Here is a 25635-nt window from a genome sequence, read left to right on the forward strand (position 1 = left end):
CTTCTTGCGGGTTGAATGTGGGGTCGCCACACAGGCGACTCCACCTGCGCCCCCGGCGGACCCGAATAATAATTTTAATAAAGAATAGTTAGTCGGTAAACTCCGTGTTCTCTTTTACCCGCGACCAGTCCCCTTCCTTCCGCGATCGGCCCCCTCGCGTCGACCCTGGCGCGCTGAAGCGTCCGGCACAAGGGGGCCCGTGAGCCGCGTACTCCACCGCGCTGCCTAGCAACGCGAGTGGAGGAAACGGCCACGTTACAAAACGAAATTGCTCCATGTTGAAAAGATTTCGGCGATACAGTAATAGTGTAAGAAACGAGAAAAACAGTAAGACTGCAAGTGTAAATTATGTCGTAAGTGCGAAAACAACATTTCTAATAGAAGTAAACAATGTGAAAAGTCATTTCGTTAATGCGAAAAAATCGATACAAGGATATCGACGGTTCCCCTTTGTCGGTGACGATGACGAACATACAGTGTTAAATATATGTTAAATACACTATATGTTAAATATGGTGTTAAATTTTTTGTAGTGCTGTCACACACGATCCCACACGACATAATCTTGGGACAAGAGTTTTTGGAAGGTGCCGAGATGCAAGTGAACGAAGGTAACATAGTCGCAATCCATAGGGCCCCGAGAACCGCAGAGGAGACACCGCTCACGATTTCCAGAGAGGAAAGATAGGCAGACGGAAGCGGAGAACACCCAGGAAACGGTGGACGCAGCGTTTGAAGAATTAAAAAACAATGTACGTTAAAACAGATCAATTAGACGTTCAAGAACAATACAAGGACAGAATCGAGAAATTAATTAGTGAGTATCAACCACTAGAAAAGAGCGACATACAGGTAGATAGAACGATTGTATTAAATAATAGCGATCAAGTTAATATAAGATCACGGCGACTAGTGCCAAAAGAAAAAAAACGTATTAAATAGACAAATCGACGAATGGCTTAAGAAAGGGGTTATTCGTCCAATCAAAAGCGAGTAAGCGAGTCCAGTAGTCATCGTTCCAAAGAAAAACGGCTCCTATAGAGTATGCATCGACTATCGAAAATTAAATAGGAAGATAAAACGGGATTACTTCCCAACGTCCCTCGTCGAAGAGAAAATAGACGAATTAAAAGACGCGCGAGTTATGTTACTGGATGGTCAAATGGTTTTTAAAATAAATGCACAATACTTTGAAGTAAACACGTTTCTTTTAATTTTTTTCCGTTCGTACAGGCCACAGGCTTAATTAAGAATAAATCAGTGCCTCGTCGCCGAGACGATGGTACCCACGGCTCTTATCTTTTGTTTCGCCTATGGCGGGGCCTCATCCCGCCGGTGGCGATAAGGCCGGACTGCAGGTGGTCACATAACTCGCGCGCATTCTCAGTAATCGACTTGAAAAACGGCAATTTGCGTGTACCAGTCGCGAAAAAAAGCATCAAATACACCGCGTTCGTAACGCCAGACGCGCAATACGAATGTTTAAAAACACCTTTCGGACTTTCGATTAGCGCCACAAATTTTTTACGATTTATTAACATAGTTCTTCAAGACCTCATCCGACGCAAAGTGATTTTCGCTTATGTCGACGATATAATCATACCGGGATCGAACGACGAAGACGCGTACGAAAAATAAGTTGAAACATTAAAGATAGCAGCCGAAAACGGGTCAACGATCAGCTGGAGCAAATGTCAATTTCTTCGTTCGAGGATAGAATATTTAGACCATGAAATTGAAAACGGAAATGTATATCCAGGCAACGTGAAAACCAAAGCAGTCCAAAAATATCCCTTTTCTTAAATTAACGAGAGAAAATAAAAAATTCATTTGGGAAGGACAAAGAAAAGCATTTTTAGCGTTAAAGTCAATTTTGTCAGCAAAACCCGTATTACAAATTTACGATCCGAACGCAGAAACGGAGTTACATACCTACGCGAGTCAAGAAGGTTTCGGCGCGATTTTATTTCAAAAGACAACAAAAGAAAACGCGTTCCACCCCGTGTATTACTACAGTAACCAAACCACTGACGCCAAGCGAAAATACCACTCGCGCTAATTAGAAATATTAGCCGTAATAAATACAGTAAGACAATTCCGCGTTTATTTGTTAACCGTACCATTTCAATTAATTACGGATTGCGAAGCGTTTAAGAAAACGTCGTCAAAAACAGATCTTTCTCCTAAAGTAGCACGATGAGCTTTGACCATAGAAGAATTCAAATACACTGTCAAACATAGAAAAGGCACGCGGGTTAAACACGTAGACGCACTAAGTAGATTTCCGATCTTACAATTAGTTATAGAAAACACGATGTTAGCGATAATTAGAAAAAAGCAAAGCGAAGAAGAGAGATTGCAAGTAATCAAGCGTATCCTAGAAACCGAAGAATATGAGATGTATTTTGTACAAAACGATATTTTACTGAAACATAAAGATAATACAAATTTGATTGTCGTACCGTTGTGCATGCACCTAGAAATAATAAGAAACGCATATGAAAAGAGTCATTTCAACGGACGTAAAATGGAAGAAATTATCGAGACAGAATATTACGTACCGGCGTTAGAAGAAAAAATAAAGAAATTTATTAGCTGCTGTATACAATGCATAGTAGCCGAAAGAAAGACAGGGAAAAGGGAGGGTGAACTAACACCGATCGCGAAAGGGTCAAAACCACTTGAAACGTATCACATCGACCACGTAGGACCAATGACAGCGACGAGCAAAGCGTACCGTTACATTTTCATAATCGTAGACGGATTTTTAAAATTTACAGGGCTATATCTGACGAAAACAGTTAACGCCAAAGAAGTAATTGACAAGTTAAATAGTCAATAACCAATTTTCGGGAACCCAGATCGCATAATTTCCGATAGAGAAGCCGCGTTTATATTCACAGAATTTTAACAAAATTGCAAGGAAGAGGAAGAGGGTATAAAAAACATACACATCATGACAGGCGTACCGCGAGGGAACGGGCAATCAGAACGTACAATACGCACTATTATTCCGGTATTAACTAAACTATCTATTAATAACCCCGACCAATGGTATAAACACGTAAACAAAGTTCAGAAATGTATTAACAGTACATTTCAGAGAGCAATAGGCACGACACCGTTTGAGATTCTTTTCAGTACAAAAATCAAGAATAAACAAGATCACGAGATTATCACCCTTATCGAATAAGAAACAACCCAATTGTACGACGAAAACCGCGATAAACTAAAAGCGATAGCAAAGGAAAACTTAATAAAAATAAAAGATGAAAACAGGTGACAATATGATAAAAAATGTAAACCGGCGAAACAATATGCAGAAGGCGACATAGTATTTATAAAGCGAACTCAATTCGGCCCGACATTAAAAATTAAGCAAAAATATTTAAGACCGTATTCGATAACAAAAGTAAAAAGAAATAATCGTTATGAAGTAGCGCGTATAAGTGATAGCAAAGGCCCAGCAATAATAAGTACATCCGCCGATTATATGAAACCGTATAGATGCGACGTCGAAACAGCTGATACGTCTTCGGAGACCAAAGACCCTGGACGAACCCCCAGATGAGGGAATGCGAGCAAGGTGAACGTGCAAGTGAGAGCGTGCAAGAGAGTATAAGTGAAAGTATGTAAGAGAGAGAGAGAGTACAGACGAATACGGGTGGGTACGTGTGCGTGTGCAAAGAATGCGTGAAAACGACAAAAGAAGTATGCATGGTCAAAAAGCGATCGATGACAAGGACAGAACATTTCGGACGCGTCCTTGTAAAGACCTATTACGCAATTCTTCTTAATTCCTTGTTCATTATATTAAATTCGATATTTCTTAGAAGCCAAGCCATTTTTAATTCGATCATCCCTCCGATCCAATACTACATATAGAGCCATCGCGCAGTGGCGCGACTACTAATAGATATACGCGAAGCAAACTTTTCACCGATTGTTTGCTGACCAGCGGTAGTTAAGTATTTGTGTTTAGGAGTGTTATTCCCAATATTTGTAATAATAGTGAATAAATAAAAAGTGGTACTTGCCATTTAAGCGTTATCAACGGCAAATCATTTCTTTTTAAAAAACACGTTCTTCATCGAGGACGTGATAGAATGGACGTTTTCAATATTCAACTGCGTACACAGGCAAATGCCGAATCTTATGTTACAAAGACCCACTTAACCACGTGCTTGGAAAAAGCACGCTTGAGAACAAGCACATTTGCAGGCTGGACGAGTGTTGGCAATGACGCACCCCAATAAATCAAGGACGCGATACACATGGCCGTCTAACGATGACCACCACGACAACCTGGCCCGACGCTGTGACGTTCTGGATAAAACAACCCCGAGGCCCAAGTTTCGCGGGGGACTAGGAAACTTCGCGGAACGGGAAGAGGACATTCTTTAGAGAACATCCATAGACATTACTTCACTCTCGGAATCGCCTTTACAGAATATATACAGAGTGCCTCACAACTCGTGTAACTCCCAGAAAGGGGTGGTAGAGGACGCGATTCTGAATAAGATTTCCCTTTGCAAAAATAGGGTTTGAAGCTTCGTTTCTGAAATATTATAGAAAAATACGGTCCAATCAGAGCACGAGGATTACGCGCACCCAGAAGTGAGAGCGATAGCTTCGAACTGCACGGCTGAACGCGATCATGAACAAGCGTCTTTGCGATAGGATAGTGTAAATATTTAACAAGAAGTCCTTATGTTATAATAATCTAGTATCAGGTTTGGTATAGTTGTTTAATATTAATTCAGTAGTGATTATGATAATCAAAAATGATAATACTCGTGATAGCTTTAGATATTTGTCTTCAAATTTAAATAAAATATGAGAATCTTCTTCAGTGAAACAGATTGATATTGATTCTTAGAATAATAATGATTTTTCCTGTATTATGATTAGTAAATTTTTAAAAATAGTTGACAGAAGTGGTAGTGGTATTTTAATAATAATCTGAATATCACAGCCTTCTGCATAAACAGAAGATCCAATTTTATATCAAGTGAAGAATTGTGGCATGGTCAAACTATTGCAGACCATAGAAGTATAAGTAAATAAAAAGAAAGTAACTAATAAAATATTAAAATTTGTAATACACTTCTTGGTTCCATTAACAGTTATTAAAAATCCGTATGTTAAATATGAGTTATTAATTTTATATCAATGTGGACATAAAATAGACAAACTTTATGCTTGTCATGTGAAAATATAGCTTTTTTGACATAATTTTACTATATCTAATTACTGAAAAGTTTAAAAACATTCACATCAAATTGCTGAACTGGTAAATCACATTAATTCAATTATTTGCAACTGTTATTGATAATAAAAACGACTTCATGAAAACTAAATATTTGGAGCTAATAAAAACAATACCTATTTTCAAAATTACATTATGGAAAGTCCAATAAAAAAAGAAGACATAACAGAGGATGATGAAAGTGAGAATATTGGAAATAAGTTAAAACTTGACTGATTCTTAGCAAATAACTCTGTCGAATCATATTAGATGTAGCGCCACACATTAAATCTCTGTACCTCTACTAATTTGAAGAATCTATTACATAGTGACCCAAAATTATCGAGGTTTTCTGAAGAAATTATTATTAGTAAGTTTACTATTGGTAAGTGTCTCAACATTCGAAATCCATACAACAGCTACAAAAAAACTTAAGCTATAGTCTCAGCAAACCAAAAGAAACCCAGTAGAAATCATTGTTTAATTCCATAACACAGATTTTCAAAAGAAAAGATAATATATGTATTTTAACAAAAGAATTAAGTATAAACAATTTTTTTGAGAAGAATGAATTCAATTATATTGAAGAATAATTAAAGTGTACTGATAACAAGGGCATTATATATATGTCGTGGTATGAAAATAATATTTATTTTGGAATTTTATTGTCTTGTATCTTTGTGTTTTAAACGTAAATTGAAAAAGCTAAAAATCAATCGTTTGTGTGTTACAAGCTTATAATCAATATTGTGTATAATACTGTTACCATCTGCTTCCATAGCTTGCAAATATTTAAAATGTTTCAATCTCAAAGGGCAGTTATTACTGTGTTAAGGTACTAAAGATTTAAAAATAATGGATTTAGTTTCATTCATTTTGAATTCCATCAATGGTTGTTTGACTTGTTGAGAAAAGAAGTTAGAGCACAATAGAACAGTTCAAAAAATATAATAGATGAGTAACATTCCAATTATATGAGCCAAAAAAATGAGATTTTTGCTTTCTCATATTTAAATAACGATAAAAAATTTGTTAATTACATATGAACTACAAGTGAGACAGTAATTTTGATCTTATTGTTATTATGATTTTGTCAATTTTGTTTATAAGTAGAAATAGCTAACAGATCACAATATTCAGTTGAAATGACTCAACGGATATTCTTCTTAAATAGATATTTGTTAAATATAATACACTAATACCTTTTTTGACTTCCATCGAAAGGTACTTTTCTTATAAAATAATAATTAATTTAATATGCTCTCACACAATTTCAAATGAAATATTTAACAAAAAAATGGTATTTACAGCACATTTAGATACATCTTACAAAAGAATTGAAATAAAACACATTAAAATAACAAATTCTTTGTCCCCTCTACCTGAAAATTATGAATAATTTTCTGAAGATAGAATAATGATTTTTGTAATATACAGGGTGTCCCGTAACTAGTGTTACTCCCTAAAAGGGGTAGTAGAGGACGTCATTGTAACCGCTCGTACGAAGTTACTCGCGTCGCGAACTGATCGCACGGATTTTTTAACTCCGTGCCACGAGGTCGTAAATCTCGTGACTCGTTTGGCTACGATCCTTCGCGACGCGCTGCTCTGCGGAATTAACTTTCGAGCAGTGATTCAAAGTGAGTCCGAACGATTGACTCCGGAAAATGGTTAAGTCCGTAACGTTGACTTATCGAAAGTTATGTTCTCTTCGAATGTGCGAGATGTTCTGTACGAATGTGCGAGATGTTCTGTACGAATGTGAGATATGTTCGGTTCGAATGATAGATAGGTTCTGTCGTACGATGCGTTCTGTCCTTAGCTCTCGATCGTGCGAGCTAAGGAGCCCTGGCGAAAGTTTTGGAAACACGCTGATTGGTCATCATTCGATTTTTGATTTTCCAATCAACGTGTCCCTTGACTTTCTCCCACCCTTCCGTTACGCCCTTAGCGCGTTTTTTTTAGGAGGGTGGGACGGTACCAGAGCGTACGTGAGAAATCTGCAAGTCCGGCAACGCCGTTGTTTTTCCTCTGGGTCTCAGGCCCGATGACCGTAAAGTACCGTAACGAATGTACCATCGAAATGACCCTTTAGAATTACCGAATTTATGACGAGAATTGGCTATCGAGGACGAAACGAAACTAAAAATTTAACGGTATTGTACGAAAAAAGGTAAATGAGTATTGCAGGAAGTAAGGAAAAAGTCTTTCTCAAAAATAGCCTTTGTCGCGGACCTATCATAAACTCTCCAAGCAGAATTCTCACGTACCGTGTTCCACCGGTTGGAACAGTCATTCTGAACAAGATTTTCCTTTGCAAAAATGGGGTTTGAAGCTTCGTTTTTGAATTATTAAGCAAAAACACGGATCAATCAGAGCGCGATGATTTCGTGCGTTCAGACGCGAGAGCGACAGCTTCGAAAATGACAGTCGATCATGATCGTGAACAAGCGTATCGATACCACGTCGGTATAGCGTCGGTATGATAGAAAGCTGTTAGATGAAAGTTACATTGAAAAACGAATGAAAAAATCTGAATTATTATTGAATTATCATTTATTAATGCATAAGAAATGAAGAAAGTAGTCCTTACTCACGTAATCAGAATAAGTCGAATTTATTCGATACATTTATTTGTTATCGCAAAGAAATAATAGATAAAATATGGAAAATTATTCTCGTTAGATATTGTGATGATGAAAAAGAACAAATTCTTATTTTTAAAAAATGAAATAACCTTTCCATTCGACAAATAAAAATTTGAATTTAAATAATTAACAAATTTAAATGTAACTCACCCATTGAACCGTAAATAATCACGATGAAAATGTATCTCTATCACCGGGTCGATCCACGGATTCTTACTGATGGCATAAATAAATCACCATACAGAAATTCTCAAAAAACGCTCAAGTAACTTCATTGTTATCTTTCATTATTAGTTTTTATTATCACTTTTCTCTGTCACTTTTTACTAATTTTCACGAATTTTCAGTGTTAGTCCGACACATAAATAGGACGAATAAAAACACGTGAACGAATATTCATAAATAATTTACACTATATTATCTTGAAAGCAAGAAAACAGAATTTTCGGTTAGAAACAATGATACATTTTATTTCGACATGTTTCTTTCGACAATAAACGACGATTGTCGATCGACGCCGCAGTCGTCCAACAGATCATCGTTGCATGGCAACCGTTCGCGACATATGCCTCGCGATCGAGAACGAAACCGCGATCCGTGGCCAGTGTAACAATGTCTTCTAATAAAAATAATTTTAAGAAAAAAAATACGCCGACTTCGAAATGCACTAAAAAGTATAAAATAATTTCTATTTGCCAATGAAGTAATTTCTATTTCATTCAATCATACAATTACGTAACAGATATGAATGAAACCTATTTACTCGTTAGGTAGTATATTAAATACATTTCAACCTTTTCGGAGGCGGCGCAAAATTAAAAATACCTCAGTAAACGTTGCTGCCAATAACCAGTTGATTGTGGTATGACGTATTGGAAATTAATAAATCCTGAGAAGGAATACGAACCATTATAGATATATCTGGTAATATACGTAAATGTAACGACTACATCTTCATTTCGCAACGTTTGTGATATAAATGAAATTGAATCGACTTTGTTCGCATGTGGAAGCCATGGATCTAAGAACCTATAATCGGAGCCCACGACGCGGGAATTACCTTTGTGGCAGATGGGTTCTATCTTTATAGTATATGCGGCGATCGAGTCTTTCCGACGCCTACTCTATGAATCTAGATAGACCATAGTTACATTCTATACGCACTAACACCTACTTCGCGGCGTGCTGTCGAGTTATACATGGTGTGTTCCGAAAGTAATGCAATCGAAATTCCTGCGCCGCTCCTGTTGGTCGGAGGAGGATGGGACCACGTGGATTAGATGCGGGGGACTCTAAGCTTTCCAACGAACCCGGTCTCAAAACTCTCCGAGCTGTGAAAGGGACAGGCCGTGAATTTTTGTGACCCCCTGTTTGGTGACCGTGTCACGGAAAAAGTGTCGTCGACGATCGGAACAATAATACGCGATAAAGCTTTTGTGCTAAACTAAACAAATCTCTTGAGGAGACAACTAAAATGATTCGTGAGGCTTATGGGGACTCTGTTCTGTCGTGTTCACAAGTTTCGAGGTGGTTAAAAGCCTTTAAGGAAGGACGGGAAGAGGTTCACAACGATCAACGCTCTGGGCGGCCACCAACCAGCAAAACAGTCCGTCAAACAGTCCATAAAGAATTTCTTCTTGAAGAACAGATAGTTAACACCGCCTACTACGTGGATGTGTTGGAAAGACTGCAAAAAAGGGTCATCAGGACGAGACAACACATCTCCGCTACGTGGATAGCGCATCACGACAACGCGCTTTGCCACAACGCGCTGCGTGTACGTAAGTTTCTGACCCAAAACAAGGTGTTAACGCTTCCCCAACCCCCCTATAGTCCTGACCTGGCCCCGGATGACTTTTTTTTTGTTCCCCCGGATCAAGGCACCCTTGAAAAGAACTCGTTTCTCATCGATACAAGAGATCCAAGCGACCGTGACCGAGGCCCTAAAAGAGGTTCCGGAAAACGCATTCCAGGACGCGTACCGTTCATGGCAGGGCCGCTGGCAAAAATGTGTAGAAGCCCAAGGGCAGTACTTTGAAGAATTTTGAGTATTTGTAAAAATTGGTTCAATAAATTTCCTTAAAAAAAATCAATTGCATTACTTTCGGAACATACCATGTATATATAGAAAAAAAATAGCTATACAAGCATGGCCTATGTTCGGCTGTCCAAAGGTTGACATATTCAAGAAAATCTTTTAATTTTGCGCCGCCTCCGAAAAGGTTGAAATGTATTTAATATACTACCTAACGAGTAAATAGGTTTCATTCATATCTGTGACGTAAATGTATGATTAAATGAAATAGAAATTATTTTATACTTTTTAGTGCATTTCGAAGTCGGCGTATTTTTTTTTTTTAAATTATTTTATTATCGTGATTATTTACGGTTTAATGGGTGAGCTACATTTAAATTTGTTAATTATTCAATTCACATTTTTATTTGTTGAATAGAAAAGTTATTCAATTTTTTAAAAATGAGAATTTGTTGTTTTTCATCATTACAATATCTAACGAAAATAATGTTCCATATTTTAGCTATTATTTCTTTGCGATAACAAATAAACGTATTGAATAAATTCGATTTACTTTGATTACGTGAGTAGAGACTAATTTTGTTATTTCTTATTCATGAATGAATGATAATTCAACAATAATCCAGATTTTTTTATTCATTATTCAATGTAAATTTCATCTAACAGCTTTCTATTATACCGACGTTATTCCGACGTTATACCGACAGTATCGATACATTTGTTCACGACGACGATCGGCCGTCATATTCGAAGCTGTCGCTTTGATATTCTCACGCTGTCGCGCGACCGGTCTATACGCACTCTCATTGGTCAGTGTTTTTCATTAATAATTCAAAAACTAAGCTTTAATCAGCATTTTGGTAAAGGAAAAAGTTGTTCAGAATCACTCCAGCTACCGCCCCCTAAAATTATGCCCACCAGTAGCCGAACACCCTGTATATGGTATTATGTGTTGTATTGCATTTTATAGGTGTTAGAAAATTCCCAATGACCCACCTCAATAAAGCAGGGACGACGCGACGGGCACATGGCCGTCCTACGACGACCACCACGGGGTAGAGGCCTGACGCTGTGTCGTCCGGGCCATAAAACAATCCTGGGGCCTCAAGTTTCACGGGGACTAGGAAACCTCGCGTAACGGGAAGAGGGCATTTGTCTACGGACCTTGGAAAGGCATCCTTCTCTTGAGGACATTACTTCGCCCACGGAATCAGCATATAAAATATATAGTATTTTTGAAATCGAACTCAGCTAGCGCATCAAGCATTTTTCTACCTCGTCTTACATAGGTTTTTTTTTGCGTTCCATTAGATTGACTTTGTATCTTGTAAAGTTCATATATCGTTTAGCGTGAGCACTTTGGTATTGTTAACGTAATTTGTTATTATTTTTATGGTGTTTTTTTTTTAATTGGGTACGGACATACGACATTACCGTATTACGTGTTTCTTATTGTATTTTGATGTTACATTTGTATTTCGTAATTGTTCTAATTACTGGTAGGGAGATACTGTGGCGCCCTTGGCACCACATATGCCATTGCCTTTTCTGTTTTCTATCTTCTTCAGCTTTACGTTCTCTGATTGTTTTCGCTTTCTATAGGGTCTCGCCAGGGCCTGGTCAGTGTCAACGCTCAGGCCCTTGCGAACCTCTTCACTTTCTGTTTTATGATTCTCTTCCGCTGTACCTCTCCTTTTCCGAACTCTTCAACGGTTTTTCTGGATTTTCCCACTTTCTATATTTTCTCTCTTTCTAAACTGTTTCTTTCCTCTTTTACTGATGAGTTTTCGAGGAGAGGTTTTGACCAGCGACATCATCAGTCCGTCAGAGTCGCTCTAATACATTACATCATCTTCCCTGCTCGTACGCATTTAATAAACTTGTGTGGAACGCAACTTAGTCTCGATTATTGTATTAACCTTTATGCGATTCCCACAGAACGTTTTTGAATTTACTTACAGGGAATTACATTTAAAATTATCACAGATTGCAACAGTTTAAAACTGACATTAGAACGGAACGAAATAAATCCACGAATTTTAAGATGGTCTTTGTTTTTGCGGAATTATCAATACACATTAGAACATTGACCAAGAAATAAATTAAAGCATGCTGATGCATTAAGCTCGCTTATGCGAATTTAGTGTATTTGTAATTACGGAAAACAGTTTTGAACGCAATTTAGCAATTTTACAGAACCAGGATCCCCAAATTAAAAAACTACGGGACGAATTACAAAGTAAAGGACATAAACTCTTCAAACTCAATAATGGAATTATTTATAGGAAAGTAAATAATAAATTATTATTTTATGTACCTTCATCGTTGGAGGATAATATAATTTGGACAAACCACGAACAAATTGGGCGTCAAGGCGTGAACAAAACATTAGATTATTTATCTCGAGTTTATTGGTTCCCTGGGAGCAAGGAAAAAGTGAAAAAATTTATAATGAACTGTATAAAATGTATCATGTATTCTACTATTGCGAACAGAGTTGAAGGAAGTTTACAATGTCCGGATAAAGGTTCGGTACCTTTTTGTTGCTTACATATTAATTATTATGATCCTTTAGAACGTACTGGAAATCGTCAAAAGCACATATTCGAAATTATCGATGCATATACAAAATTCGTAAAATTTTACCCAGCAGTTACAACTAATTCTGATGAAGCCGTTAGACATTTCAAAACATATTTTCCAGTTCATAGCAAGCAGCGAAAAATAGTATCAGACCGAAGTAGCGCATATACTTCTTATAAATTTTTAAGAATTTTTAGTAGAAAATGCAATACAACATATTTTAATTGCGACAGTAACTCCACATGCTAACGGATAAATAGAACGAATCAACAGATCTTTAACACCGATGTTAGCGAAATTAAGTACCAACACCAGTACAGGAAATTAGGTATTAGAAGACGTTGAATATGCGTTAAATAATAGTGTAAATCGAGCCATCGGAGATACTCCAAATAGATTATTATCTGGTATAAATCGATTAGGAAATGTTCATAATGATTTATGCATAATTTTAGAAGAACAAGTTACATACGATTGTGATTTAAATGCTATTAGAGAAAAAGCAATTGCGAAAATACAATCATCGAACGAGTATAATAAAAATTATTATGATAAAAAACACAAATCGCCGTCGAAGTATGCAGTAGGAGATTATGTTGTTTATGAAAAACATTGATGTAACACTCAGAGTGAATAAAAAATTGGTCCCTAAATTTAGAGATCCTTACGAAATTGTTAAAATATTAGACAAAAATCAAATTAACTCAATTACCATTCGAAGGTATCTGTTCACCAGAGAACATGAAGATATGGACGAAATTAGGAAAGGGTGATAAAGATAATGACGAATGAGAGTATGTTTGTATATAGTGTATATATTTGTGTTGTTAATTTATTTTGTACACATATGTATAGAATATTCACTGTACCGCGATATGCTTATTTTGTATTTCTTATGTGAACGATTCAACAGAGTATAATTTTTAGATTCCTTTTAAATAATTTACAGCTGTTAAAACACAAAGTACCACAAATGTTTCATCAAAATCGGTAATTATAATTAGGTGATTATCTAGCTCATTATACGAGACTAATAAAAAATTAACTGTATCAACACTACCTCAAAGACAGATTAGATGATAAAAACGAGTTTCTTGGTTGCATAAAGTCCCTGACCGCATTTGACTTTAAATTTTTATTTAAAGGAGAACATTTAACGAAGAATTTTTCTAAGTTGAAATAGTTATGCGCGATATTTGCCTGGCCAAACTTCAAACATTCTGTACTTCAAATTACTAATGTTAAATATAAGAATAATAACAGTAATAGTCTAATTTTTAACCTAAATAAACTGCATCTTTCCGGATTTTATATACATTTACAATTGGTGTGTCGGTCAAAGTAGTCTTGGGTCACGGTTTAATTAAATTATTTGGCAATAAAACAACAGATTCTGAAAAATTGGAACACTATAGAAGAGAATGTCCTCGCTTGTCAAGTAGTTACAAACTCCTTCTTCCTTTGAAAGGAATTACAACATAGATCGATTTTGCAGAAAACACAAATTTATTACAGTATTAAACAATATTTATATATTAACAAAACAGAAGCAACGAGTATTTAAAATAAACAGCTGAGATATTTTCCTGTAGACAAATAACTTTTTTAATACAACGGAACTTCACTCACCTGGATGTACACGACAGGCTGCACAATTTTCCATCAATTGCCGAAGGTGCTGCGTTTCCAATCTCTAAACACAAAGCAGTATATTAATACATACAATATGACTAAAAATTATTTATATGACGTTGTTCACTGCATAGCTCAACAAACTTAAAACAAAATAGTTATGCGCAATTTTCAACAAAATTTAAAAAATTTTTCGTACTATATTCATAAATTGCATATCTGTTACGTAAAATAACTAGGTCTGTTTGATTGAGGCGCTCCGCGCCTAACCTAACAATGTTGAGCAAGCGAGTAAATTTCACGCTAAAGCAAAAATAGTTAAACGTGGACAAAAAAGTTGAAAAGTCAAGTACAAAAGCGCGAGCAAATTCAATTTTGCATTGAAATCTACGGGGATCTGGTTTTTCGGCGATTATTCTTCCGTGGTACGTCCAATTTAAAATTTTCTTTTTCTATGACCATCTGGATGTACATACGCATGTGCGTGCAAAATTTGATGAAAATTGGTTGAGTGGTGCAAAAGAAAAACGCGGACAAAGAAGTTGCAAAGTCAAGTATAAGAGCTTCGCTCGCCTTCGGCTCGCTCGCTCAATAATCTTTTTTACATCCTCCAAAATTTAAGGTCTAATTATATTCAACCGGAACAAGTGTTTGTACACCAGAAGTTTTGAAAGAAATATCAAAGTGCACTGTGTAAAAATACTTTTAATTTAACTAAAAAATATTGTAAAAATACAACTAAAAACTAAACGAATTAGTGCTTATTGCTTGTCCGAGAGTTCGCTCGCAGAAAATTCAAAGTTACAGGAGTACGTATGTGTACAGTACTGTGTCGCAAGTTCGTACGACGTGATTACAAAAATTTTCAAAAGTTTTGATCTATTTTCGGAAAAACACTCCTTTTATGAACTTTGTTAGAGGACTGTCGATGGGAGTGATTTCTCTGATTGGGTTATTTCTTGCGTTCCTGTTTAGCAAGAGGTCGGTCATCTTTTCCGCTATTCGTTTAAAAAATTCACGCCTCCAAAGTCCTGGCAACCCTCAAGTACAGCACAAGTGACGCGGCTGGAAAATTTCAAAATGCTTAACCCTGAAGTCAACCACCTTATGACCCATCCTTATAGGGTGCAGACAGATAAATTTATGGCATCACTAAAGTCATTTAGTTCTTGAAATGATGTTTTTTCTAAACCAATCAATTATTCGTAGCTAACAATAAGTCATCTTCCTGTGTTGCGCGTGTAAATTTACAATGCCTACAATTTCAAACTTTCTAAAATATACAAGCCCAAACAACAAAAATGTGATAAGAACGCATTATTGACTCCACGATCATCCCTCTCTACTACTTTTCACGAAATTCAAATGGGGTCAGTATCATAACAAGATAACAATCTATAACATACGCAACGTATACGACTCTACATTTCATCAATGCATTTTTACATCCCATACGATTTATCTACAAAATTAAAACTGGTTTGAGTTCTTTGCTCATGAATAGTGATTGACGGAAGAATTATTATTTGTTGCACAACATGGAATAATGATCCACAAGAAGTACGACAAAAACCATCAACAACGAAAATGGATGAAAATAAGCTTGTCTCTCATTGAAATAATGCTTTAACATCGGCGGCGATTATGTTGAAAAGTAGCTAACAGTTCGTGCTTTTATTTACAAGGGACATCACAAAGGTATTATACGTAAATTTTAATGAAATTTACATATGTGATAACTTGAAACGAGGTATATTCTTTGCCTCACAACCAGCTACAGAGGAATGCCAGGACTGAAGACCAGCTACCACCCAAAGGGGGGCCCATGAACCTGGTCACCAGGAAGAGCGCGGTGGCCCATTCCTGCGACAAGCTGCGACAAAAAAAGCAGGATGCAGAGATTACGAGGCAGAATTCCTAACTTCGAAGCCATTTCTTCAGTTGAAGGAACGTCTTACGTTCCGGCATATAACGGACTACGACGTAAAATTAATTAATAAATGAATTTTATTTCTTTAACTAATACATAATTTGCATTACTTATGAACGTGAATCTATTTATTAGTAATCTTAAGATTATTTAATATATATATTGTCAAAAGAAGGTATACAGATTTGAAGTGGAAAGCACTTTTTTAAAGGAATGTATCGGTTTTTTATTTTTTTTTAACTAAGGCGCATCTCACCGAAAAATCTAAAAGAATTAGGGAATATCAGTAACGCTAATATACAGGGCGTCTCACAATTAGTGTAGGTCCCGGAAATGGGTGGTAACTGACGCAATTCTGAATAAGATTTCCCTTTGCAAAAATAGGGTTTGAAGCTTCGTTTTTGAATTATTAACCAAAAACACGGACCAAACAGAGCGCGAGAATTACGCGCGCCCAGAAGCGAGAGCAAAAGGTTCGAGCCTAGCAGCTGAACACGATCATGATCAAGTGCCTATGCGACGGGTCAATGTAAAGGTTTAATAAGACGCCCTTACGTCAAATCTCAGTTACATAATGAACAGCATTGTTACAAATATTGTGCACTTATTCGTTTGTCATGAGTAAGGAACAAAATTAGTTTTGTGTAATTAACAAAAGTTGAGTAAATTAAATTTCTATATCTTTAAATTTACATCTAACTAATAAACCAGTAAAATAAGACCCACCAATTATTTAAAAATAATCCTGCTTGATTGAAAATGGATCCTCGTAACTAGATCGTTCTATCGATTGTAACTATTCGTGAAAATAATGTTCAGGTTTAATTTCCATGGAATAAAAAAGCACATAACCATGTTTAAAGTATATAATATAAAAAGATAATAATACAAAAAGAGTGAATACAAACTAATATAATAAACTAAAGGAAAAACTATCAGGGCTACTACCGCACATCTTCATTCTCTAACGGTCGCAACGGAAGTGGGAAGAACTGCAGAAAAGTATGGCCGAAAAACGTGTCGAACTTACGAAATCAAAAGTCCCTATATTAATTCTATTACCAATCTAATATCTAAACGGACGAACAACTTTCTTCAAATAATACACCACTTCACTATTATTTTTTATTATCACTTTTCACTGTAATATTTTTTTGCCACTTTTCGCTAATTTCCTAACATAATAACGACGGATAAATAAGCAAAGACGCATGAAAGATTATCCGAAAATAACTGTGATTTTTCTCTTTAACATTTCGCTTCTTACGTTATGTCCTAAACTGCTAATTCTGACTCCAAATGTTTCAAACCTAGAGAAAGCGAGAGTTCTGGACAACATCTTCGGCCGTTCGGACCGTCGCGTCGAATCAAAGAATCATAAAACAAACGGCTCCGTTTTGCTCGTTGGACGGTCGCTCCATAGGCATCCGAGAAAACGTTGTCCCTTTCCCTTTCTGAAAAGCAAAAACGATTTTCGCCTTTTTCTAAAAAAGGCATACTCTCACTTTCGTTCGAGTGTCAAACGTCCTTGTTGCAAGGGACTGTTGTTTAAATTTTCCGTCGAAGATGTTCCTCGCGTTGCGTTTGGCAGTTTAGAACAGATCGTCGGATATTCAACATCAAAGAGAAAATAAAAAGTAGCTCAAACTGTTTACGAAGAATCATTCTAACGGTTTCATTCGCGTTCTTCATCTGTGGTTATTACATTAGAAAATTAGTAAACAGTAGCAGCAGAATATTACAGTTAAAAATGATAATTAGAAGTGACAGTGAAGTGAAATGAGTTTACTGATCAAGGTAAACTCATCAGATATTGTGCAGTGTCTTTTTATGAAAGATCAGGATCGATGGAGTCACGAGAACACAACTTTATTGGAACAGGATTATTTTTAAACAATAGGTAAGTCTGATTCAAATTTGCGTATCATGTATTCGCGAAAAATAAATAAATGGACACTATTTTTAATTATTCTATTTGTCACTTAACTGAGTTTTGACATAAAGGCTTCTCATTAGACATTTAAACTGTTCCAAGACAAAGGTACTTAATCACATTCGCGCTCAGTCGTCAAGTTCGAAGCTGTCACTTTCGCGTCTAGACGCGCGCAATACTCGGGTTCTGATTGATTCGTGTTTTTCTTTAGTAATTCAAAAATGAAGTTACAAATCCCATTTTTCCAAAGGGAAATCTTATTTAGAATCGCATGAGCTATCCCCCATTTCAAGGGCCTACACTAATTGTGGGACTTAGAATCACGGGAAAATATTCCCTTTCTCAAAAGTTTAAGGCTACATTGGTTTCTTTAACCTCTTAGGCCGAACTTTGCGCGGGCTGTTTCTCGATACGAAAGAGTACAGTGAGCAAATGAATCAATAAAATAACCCAGTATAGTGACGTGTGTAATCTCAGCATATTATACAGTATGTCCCACAACTTCTTCCGTTTCGCAAAGGTTGTTTAAAGCATCATTTTTTGTTATTAGCGAGAAACACTATTTAATCAGAGCGTACAAATGAAAAGTGTTCTAATATGCAACAAACTATAGCCACACGTTATTGGCGAAGAAGTAAAAACGGAAGAAAATCGTATCGCATGGACGAAAAAAGACTAGAAAGCATTGGCCATGATTACACTCAGGCATTACGCAGTCAATTAAGTCATATTAACCCTTTCACTGCAGCGCGATTTTGGAATAATCCATCAACAGGGACTACGCGTTAGACGCATGTCGCACAGTGGCGAAAAACGGCGAAAACGTGGACTAATATCTTCGATTCTGAGATAAATTATTTAAATGTTTTTCGATAAAATGATTATATTAGTGTTACATATTATTTTTTTATGTTAAAAATCGAATTTTTATTTGTTAGTTAACTAATACGGTTAGTTAACTAGTGCGTATAAATTTTTATCTCGGAAACTATTTATCGAAATTAATTAAATCTTTCTGCATTTTAAACTTGAATGTTTGAACTATCATAGTAATATTTTTTTCATTAGCAAATTCATTGTTTAGTATCAGAAATTGCAAATAAATTTTTATTTTTATATATATATATATATTACATATTAGATATTTAAACATTATTAACAAATTATATATACATACATATATAAGAAAAACCAATTAATACCAAATTACTTGTTACGGATAGAACTGGCCAATTGAGGCATTTCAGAGCATGGGATGAGAATTTAAAGATAAACATAAGATTTAATGAATTTAGCGGGGTTTTCGGGGACGACTGGTCAAAAGCAGCAGGCATGGCGAGTTTCCATGCCTCGAAGCCCTACGTGCACGGGGAAACCTGTGGCCGTATTCGTCGAACACCATGAGTGTCTCGGCATGAAAAACACCATCGTAGCACCGGGGGTAACCAATCCGCCCGGGAGTGGTGGTGCTCACCAAAACACCGAGGGCCACTCCGCTCGGGAGAGGTGAGAACCCGGGCGAGGGCGAGCTTGCTTGCCCTGCGCTCCGGCTAGCTGTCTGCGGGATCGGTCGCACTCGAAGACGATAGATAATTAATTTTTCTAAGAAATGTACACGTGCGTGGTGCACGTGACAATGGCACGTGGCAAAAGTGGCACGTGGCACATGCTCTGAAATTCCGAGAAAAATGCCAATTAATAAGTATTTGATCCACCGCGAAATGCCGGCGAACCCAGGTGCGCACTTCGGCAGAAAAGAAAGGCACTCTTCGGCGACGTCTCCTGATGCGTAATTTTCGAGAAACGAGTACAAAGGCGCGGACCGCTCCGTTTGACGGCGGGTACCGGCAAGTGCCGGCGCGACATCGGTATCGGCGCGCGGCGTGGCGGCGCGGCGGCTCGGCCGCAAAGGACGGGCGGCATCGCAAGGATCGGTCGTAGAGGGATGACCGCGAAGCCAAGGTCGACGGAGGGCACGTGGCAGATTTCGAAGAAATCGGGTGGTTGCTAGGAGACGTCGTAGGGGAGTGAAACGTATAAAATAGGTGAGGGCACCGGGCCCGCACTTCACTTCGATTCATTCTCTTATATTTGTTACTACGCGTTTCATTCTTTATATTTGTTGTTACGAGGCTTCACTTATAACTTGTCACTACGGGACATACTTGTTGTCATTACGGACTTTACTTGTATTTTGCAAAGACTTTCATTGCGTGAGCAAGTATTTCGGCTTTGATTGTAATATTGATGTCACTCGCAGACTAAATTATAATACGTGTGTTATATAATAATTGAAATAAACTGTGCGTATTCACCGTCGAAAAATTGAGTTGTTCTGATACATTACTAATAATCGAAACCAGAATTATCTTCTTCAACAAAAGAAAACTGTAAATCGGAATAGATTTGACTCTCGTAGAACTCGTGCGTAACTAACTAGAAAAGGATAGAAAATACATTTTTCGCTAAAACACCGTCACACTATTATTTTAATACCGAACTGTTAGTCAGAAATTAGAGAGCGATATTTAAAATATAATTAAACCGTTCAATTTTATAATTAATGTATAATAACGAAATTATATGAAATTTAGATATTCTGACGTCACAGAAATTCCAGGAATTCTGCGGACCTGTGAGTATGAAAGGGCGAGCGAAACTCGTCTCGGGTCAGAACAGTCTTCGAAGTCGAACTAGTTACAACTCTCTAAGAATACATAGGAACAGTTTTCGCTGTTAAAGGGCCAACAGATTCTTAAACCTTGACTGGTCAAGCGGGTGTTTGCCATTCGGGTACTTGGTCGCTGGGTCGTTTAGTAGCCAGTGAACAACAGGCTCCCCGTTCAAGCGATCTTGTAACCGGAACTCCGTCAGGAGAGTGCGATATGTACTTTGCGCCAGAAAAGACTAAGACATCGAGCGAAAAGCCCACAGCTACTCGTACTTGATCTTGGTCAAATTGCTGACATGCCAGCGAGAGCAGTCTAGCAATTACGACTTTTACAATTAGAGTCAGTTGAGTTGCTACCCTGTCAGACCTATATTGTTCATCTGATTCCGGTATCGTTGGGTCGTTTAGTAACCAGTGAACAACAGGCTCCCCAATTAGGCGATCCGGTCTTGGTTGTCAGTATTCGTTCTGGCTAAAAGGGTCATGAACAATTAGTTGTCGAGTCAGATGATAAAGAGTAACTGTTCCGAAGAAATAAGTTATTAGAGTCAGATAAAGTTCGGTAACTTGAGCTACTAAAAGAATACTGTTCTCACTTTGGCATTTTCCGTAGTCGACTACATCGCATTAGATAGTAATCTGTCTAATTTTTGCGAAACGTATTTAGGCGCGTTTAGAGAATTCAACCTAGGTAGAATTCCTCGCGGCGGTAGATTGCGGAGCATTTAGCATTATTAACTTTATACAATTTCATGTCTAGAAACCGAATTATACTTACAAGGAAACATATCGAACCGCGACACACCGATTTTAATGAAACTTATGTGAAAGATAGTTCTCAAAAAAATATTTGACACGTATTTTTTTTTATCGGCAATCGTTCACATTGAAGGGGTGAAAATAGCCCTCGAAGTTGGAGGCTGAAACCATGTTTTTGGGAATATCTCCGGAACGAAAGAAGATAATTGAATTTTTTTTTTTGTAAATTGTTCGTCTTTAGATAGGAAATTTTTGTGCGTAAAAAAATTTCAAGAAACTTTATTTGTTTAAATAATATTTAAAAAATTTATCATTTTTGTTTAAATTTTTGTACTAAATGTTGATGTATTTTTTTGCAACTTCGTGTACGTAAACTATGGACAAAAATAGAGGATACGTGTTTTTGGAATTTTTTGTTTGTTGCAATGTTTATTAGATATATAATTTAACATTACCTCCTGTGAAGAGGGGCAATCAGCAGTTTTATTAAAAATATCATTATTTTTACAATCTTTTACATTATTTTAGCGATTTTATACCTCTTCATATGGAATTAATTGATTTCTCAAAAATTATTATAAGCCTCGCAGGTATGAGCGTGAAGCGGTTATAATTAACGCCATAAGGAACATAGGCTTCTATGGCCAATATTGTTAAAAAAAATTTAATTTATTTTTATTTTCTGAGTTTCCAAAAGTTCTAAATATTTTATTTAGAATGAAGTCTTTACGCCTGTAAAAGTATAAAAGCACTATTGGCCATAAAAGCCTATGTTCCTTACGGCGCGGCGTTGATCATAACCGCGTCGCGCTCATACCTGCGACGCTTGCAATAAATATTCAGAAATCAATTAACGGCATATGAAGAGGTATGAAATCGCTAAAATAATGTAAAAGATTGTAAAAATAATGATATTTTTTTAATAAAACTGCTGATTGCCCCTCTTCACAGGAGGTAATGTTAAATTATATATCTAATAAACATTGCAACAAACAAAAAATTCCAAAAACACGTATCCTCTATTTTTGTCCATAGTTTACGTACACGAAGTTGCAAAAAAATACATCAACATTTAGTACAAAAATTTAAACAAAAATGATAAATTTTTTAAATATTATTTAAACAAATAAAGTTTCTTGAAATTTTTTTACGCACAAAAATTTCCTATCTAAAGACGAACAATTTACAAAAAAAAGAATTCAATTATCTTCTTTCGTTCCGGAGATATTCCCAAAAACATGGTTTCAACCCCCAACTTCGAGGGCTATTTTCACCCCTTCAATGTGAACGATTGCCGATAAAAAAAAATACGTGTCAAATATTTTTTTGAGAACTATCTTTCACATAAGTTTCATTAAAATCGGTGTGTCGCGGTTCGATATGTTTCCTTGTTAGAGCGATAGCGTCAAATACGGGAATCGAATATCAAATTTGATTAATCTTACGAAAAGCGAAGTCAATCCTGTCAAAGATCAGATAGCGAGTTTCATGTCACATTTGTCTAGTGTTAATTTAGCAAATTCTATTATTTCTATCGTTGTCTATCTTATGTATAATTTCCATTATTATTATTATTATTATTATTATTATTATTATTATTATTATTATTATTATTATTATTATTATTATTATTGATCTATTTAGTTTCTTTATTCCAATTAATTATTTATAATTTATGTATTTCTCTTATTTTGTTGTTATTGTAGATGATAGTTTCATTTCTTATTGAATAAATTTAAATGTTGAAAGATATTGATCTTTGGAGTTCACTCCTTAACCGCGCACCACACGAATCCCACAATCTTAATTTGTAGAATCGAGTCGTTTAGAGGTAAAAGCCGCTCTTTACCTTTTAGCGCTTGTAACTAGCTGAACTTAGGTTCCAGGGTTGTTACACATATAATACGTAATTAAAATGCTAATATGAAAAGATAATGCCTGCTGATTATGTTATGCAGATTATTTGACAGAATATAAACATATAATGTACAATAAAGCCTCAATATAAACGAATCTTTCGAGTTTAAACTTTCGCTTATACACTTCATTGAAGTGTATTAAAAATTCCTAAGTGCACCCTATTTTCGCCAAAATGGACAAAAATTGCAAACTTTGAAAGCTTGTCATTCCTTAACAAATTCGAAACCGGCAAAATGATGATCTAAATCCCATCCTAATTTCACATGGACTACAACATATTTCGATTACAGCAAAATCGGAGATGGTGACTCCCAAAAGTGATCGATTCGGCGTGGAATGACCCCATACTAATGGAAATGTAAAAGTATTTGTTTTTGATTTCTTCATTCAACTTTTATTAACATAGAGACGTTTTTTCTTATTAAAATGAGACCAAATCCGATGTAATTCGGAATATAATTACTTGACATTTCAAAAGTCTTATTTATATCGTGCCTATTACGATAATAATTTATTACAAGTAAATATTTCCTGAGCTACACCGTGTTTGGTCCCATTTTTATCAGAAGTACTACAAGTGCTACTGTTCGAGAATCTAAGGTAAGACAAAGCCATTAGCAACTCGAAAGTTGCACTTTTTCTTGTCTCCTATAATAACACCGGCTAAATTTGTTGGCGGTTATGTTTTTCTGACTCACAAGGGACATTACCCAATCAACACACGCCGATTTTGATGCGCTTTGAGTATGATATAGAACGCAAAAAAAATATGTGACATGTATTTTTTTCATCGGCCATCGTCCATGCTGAAGGAGTGAAAATAGCTCTCAATGTTGGGGTTGCAAAACATGTTTTCTTGAATATCTCAGGAACTATTAGGCCTACACAAAAAATTCAATGTGAACATTTTCCTATTTTAGAAGGCCAATAATATGGTGTAAGTGGATCTTTGAAAAATTCGATTTTTGATTTTTTTAACTATGGCGCACCTCACTGAAAAATCTGAAAAAATTAGAGAATAATAGTTGTACTAATACCTAACTACCACATTAATATAAAAGTAGTGCTCCGACATCTTCACTAAAAAATTGCATATTTTCGGATTTTTTTTCGGTTTTTGATTTTTCACGACTACAGTTTGCGATCAAAAAATCTGAAAAAATTCTGTAAGATGCGTTATCTGGATCTCAATGTTTTAGAATTTTTTCAGAATTTTTGTACGAAATTAAATAGGCAAAAAGGGCCAAAAACCGGAATTTCGTTTTTTCCCTTTTACTACCTGTTTCGGACGCTGGTGAAGGAGGATACTCGCGCAGAATAATATCCCGTATTGCACAAAGTTTAAAGTTCACTGAACGTTTATTAACACAGAGACAAAAAGAGAAACAAAACCAAAGATGAACACAAAAAAAACAATGAAATACACAAAGTTGTTTAATAGCGCTTGAAATATAATTGCCCGCTGAGTGGGATTAAATAATCAATTTTTATGTCTGTTGGGTTTGGCGGTTGGAACCTCTCTGCGCTCGCTGGTATTCGAAGTACGGTAAAGAACGGTGTACGTTGTATTCGAAAACAGAGGGGTAGAGGACGAACAATATGCTCGGGAGACACGGTCGTTTAAATTTGTCATCAAGTAATCAAAACCGGGATGAAAACAGAAAGTTGTTTCAAATGCGTGGAATCTGAAATAACGGTCAACCGGTGTCCCGAACACTACCCCCACGGATGAGATAGGAGGTTGAAACTTGGTGTGAGATGTTTTTTTGGGATATGCTACCGACTGACAAGTTGGGTCTCAAATTCGACTCAAGGGCACATTTGACCACCTTATCCGGCTATACCCTTTATAGATTTCCCCCCAGTGGTGAGAATGATTTGTTTGCTTGTATGCTGTAAATTATTGTCGCTCATATCGAGGCATTACTGTATTTATATTTTACTAGGGGGCTGGGCCCCCTGGCCGCTACACGGCTCAAGCCCCGCTTCGCGCCTGTTTTATGTGAATACCCTTCCAAAGCTACATGGTGGGTGGACGGTAGTTACACGGTCCAAAATTACCTTGGACTGTGGAGTCGAGAGGGCAGCATTAGGCGTGACAACATTACATTATACTATAGAGTATGATACAAAGTGTTTCGATACAGTTGATGCAATCGATATAATATGGATTCCTTATAAATAAAAAGTCAAGTGTACTTATGAATCTTTTTTGTCAAGAACGTGAATGCTGTAGTGCATATATCTCAGCTATTTAAACTAAAGCATCCTGAAGT

The 25635-nt window shown here is 36.4% G+C and overlaps 1 protein-coding gene across 10 annotated transcripts in view; it reads right to left on the reverse strand.

The window, feature by feature from the left end:
• The window catches only part of Tsp (Thrombospondin), a 258039-nt gene that overhangs the window by 196955 nt on the left and 35449 nt on the right, over positions 1-25635 (reverse strand). For all 10 annotated transcript variants that reach the window (XM_076538099.1, XM_076538082.1, XM_076538102.1 and 7 more), the window contains one exon: positions 14144-14207. In XM_076538099.1, the coding sequence (XP_076394214.1) occupies positions 14144-14207 (64 nt within the window). The remainder of the gene's footprint in view (positions 1-14143; positions 14208-25635) is intronic.

The sequence above is a fragment of the Megachile rotundata genome, chromosome 1, assembly GCF_050947335.1.
Source record: "Megachile rotundata isolate GNS110a chromosome 1, iyMegRotu1, whole genome shotgun sequence".
Classification (NCBI taxonomy): domain Eukaryota; kingdom Metazoa; phylum Arthropoda; class Insecta; order Hymenoptera; family Megachilidae; genus Megachile; species Megachile rotundata.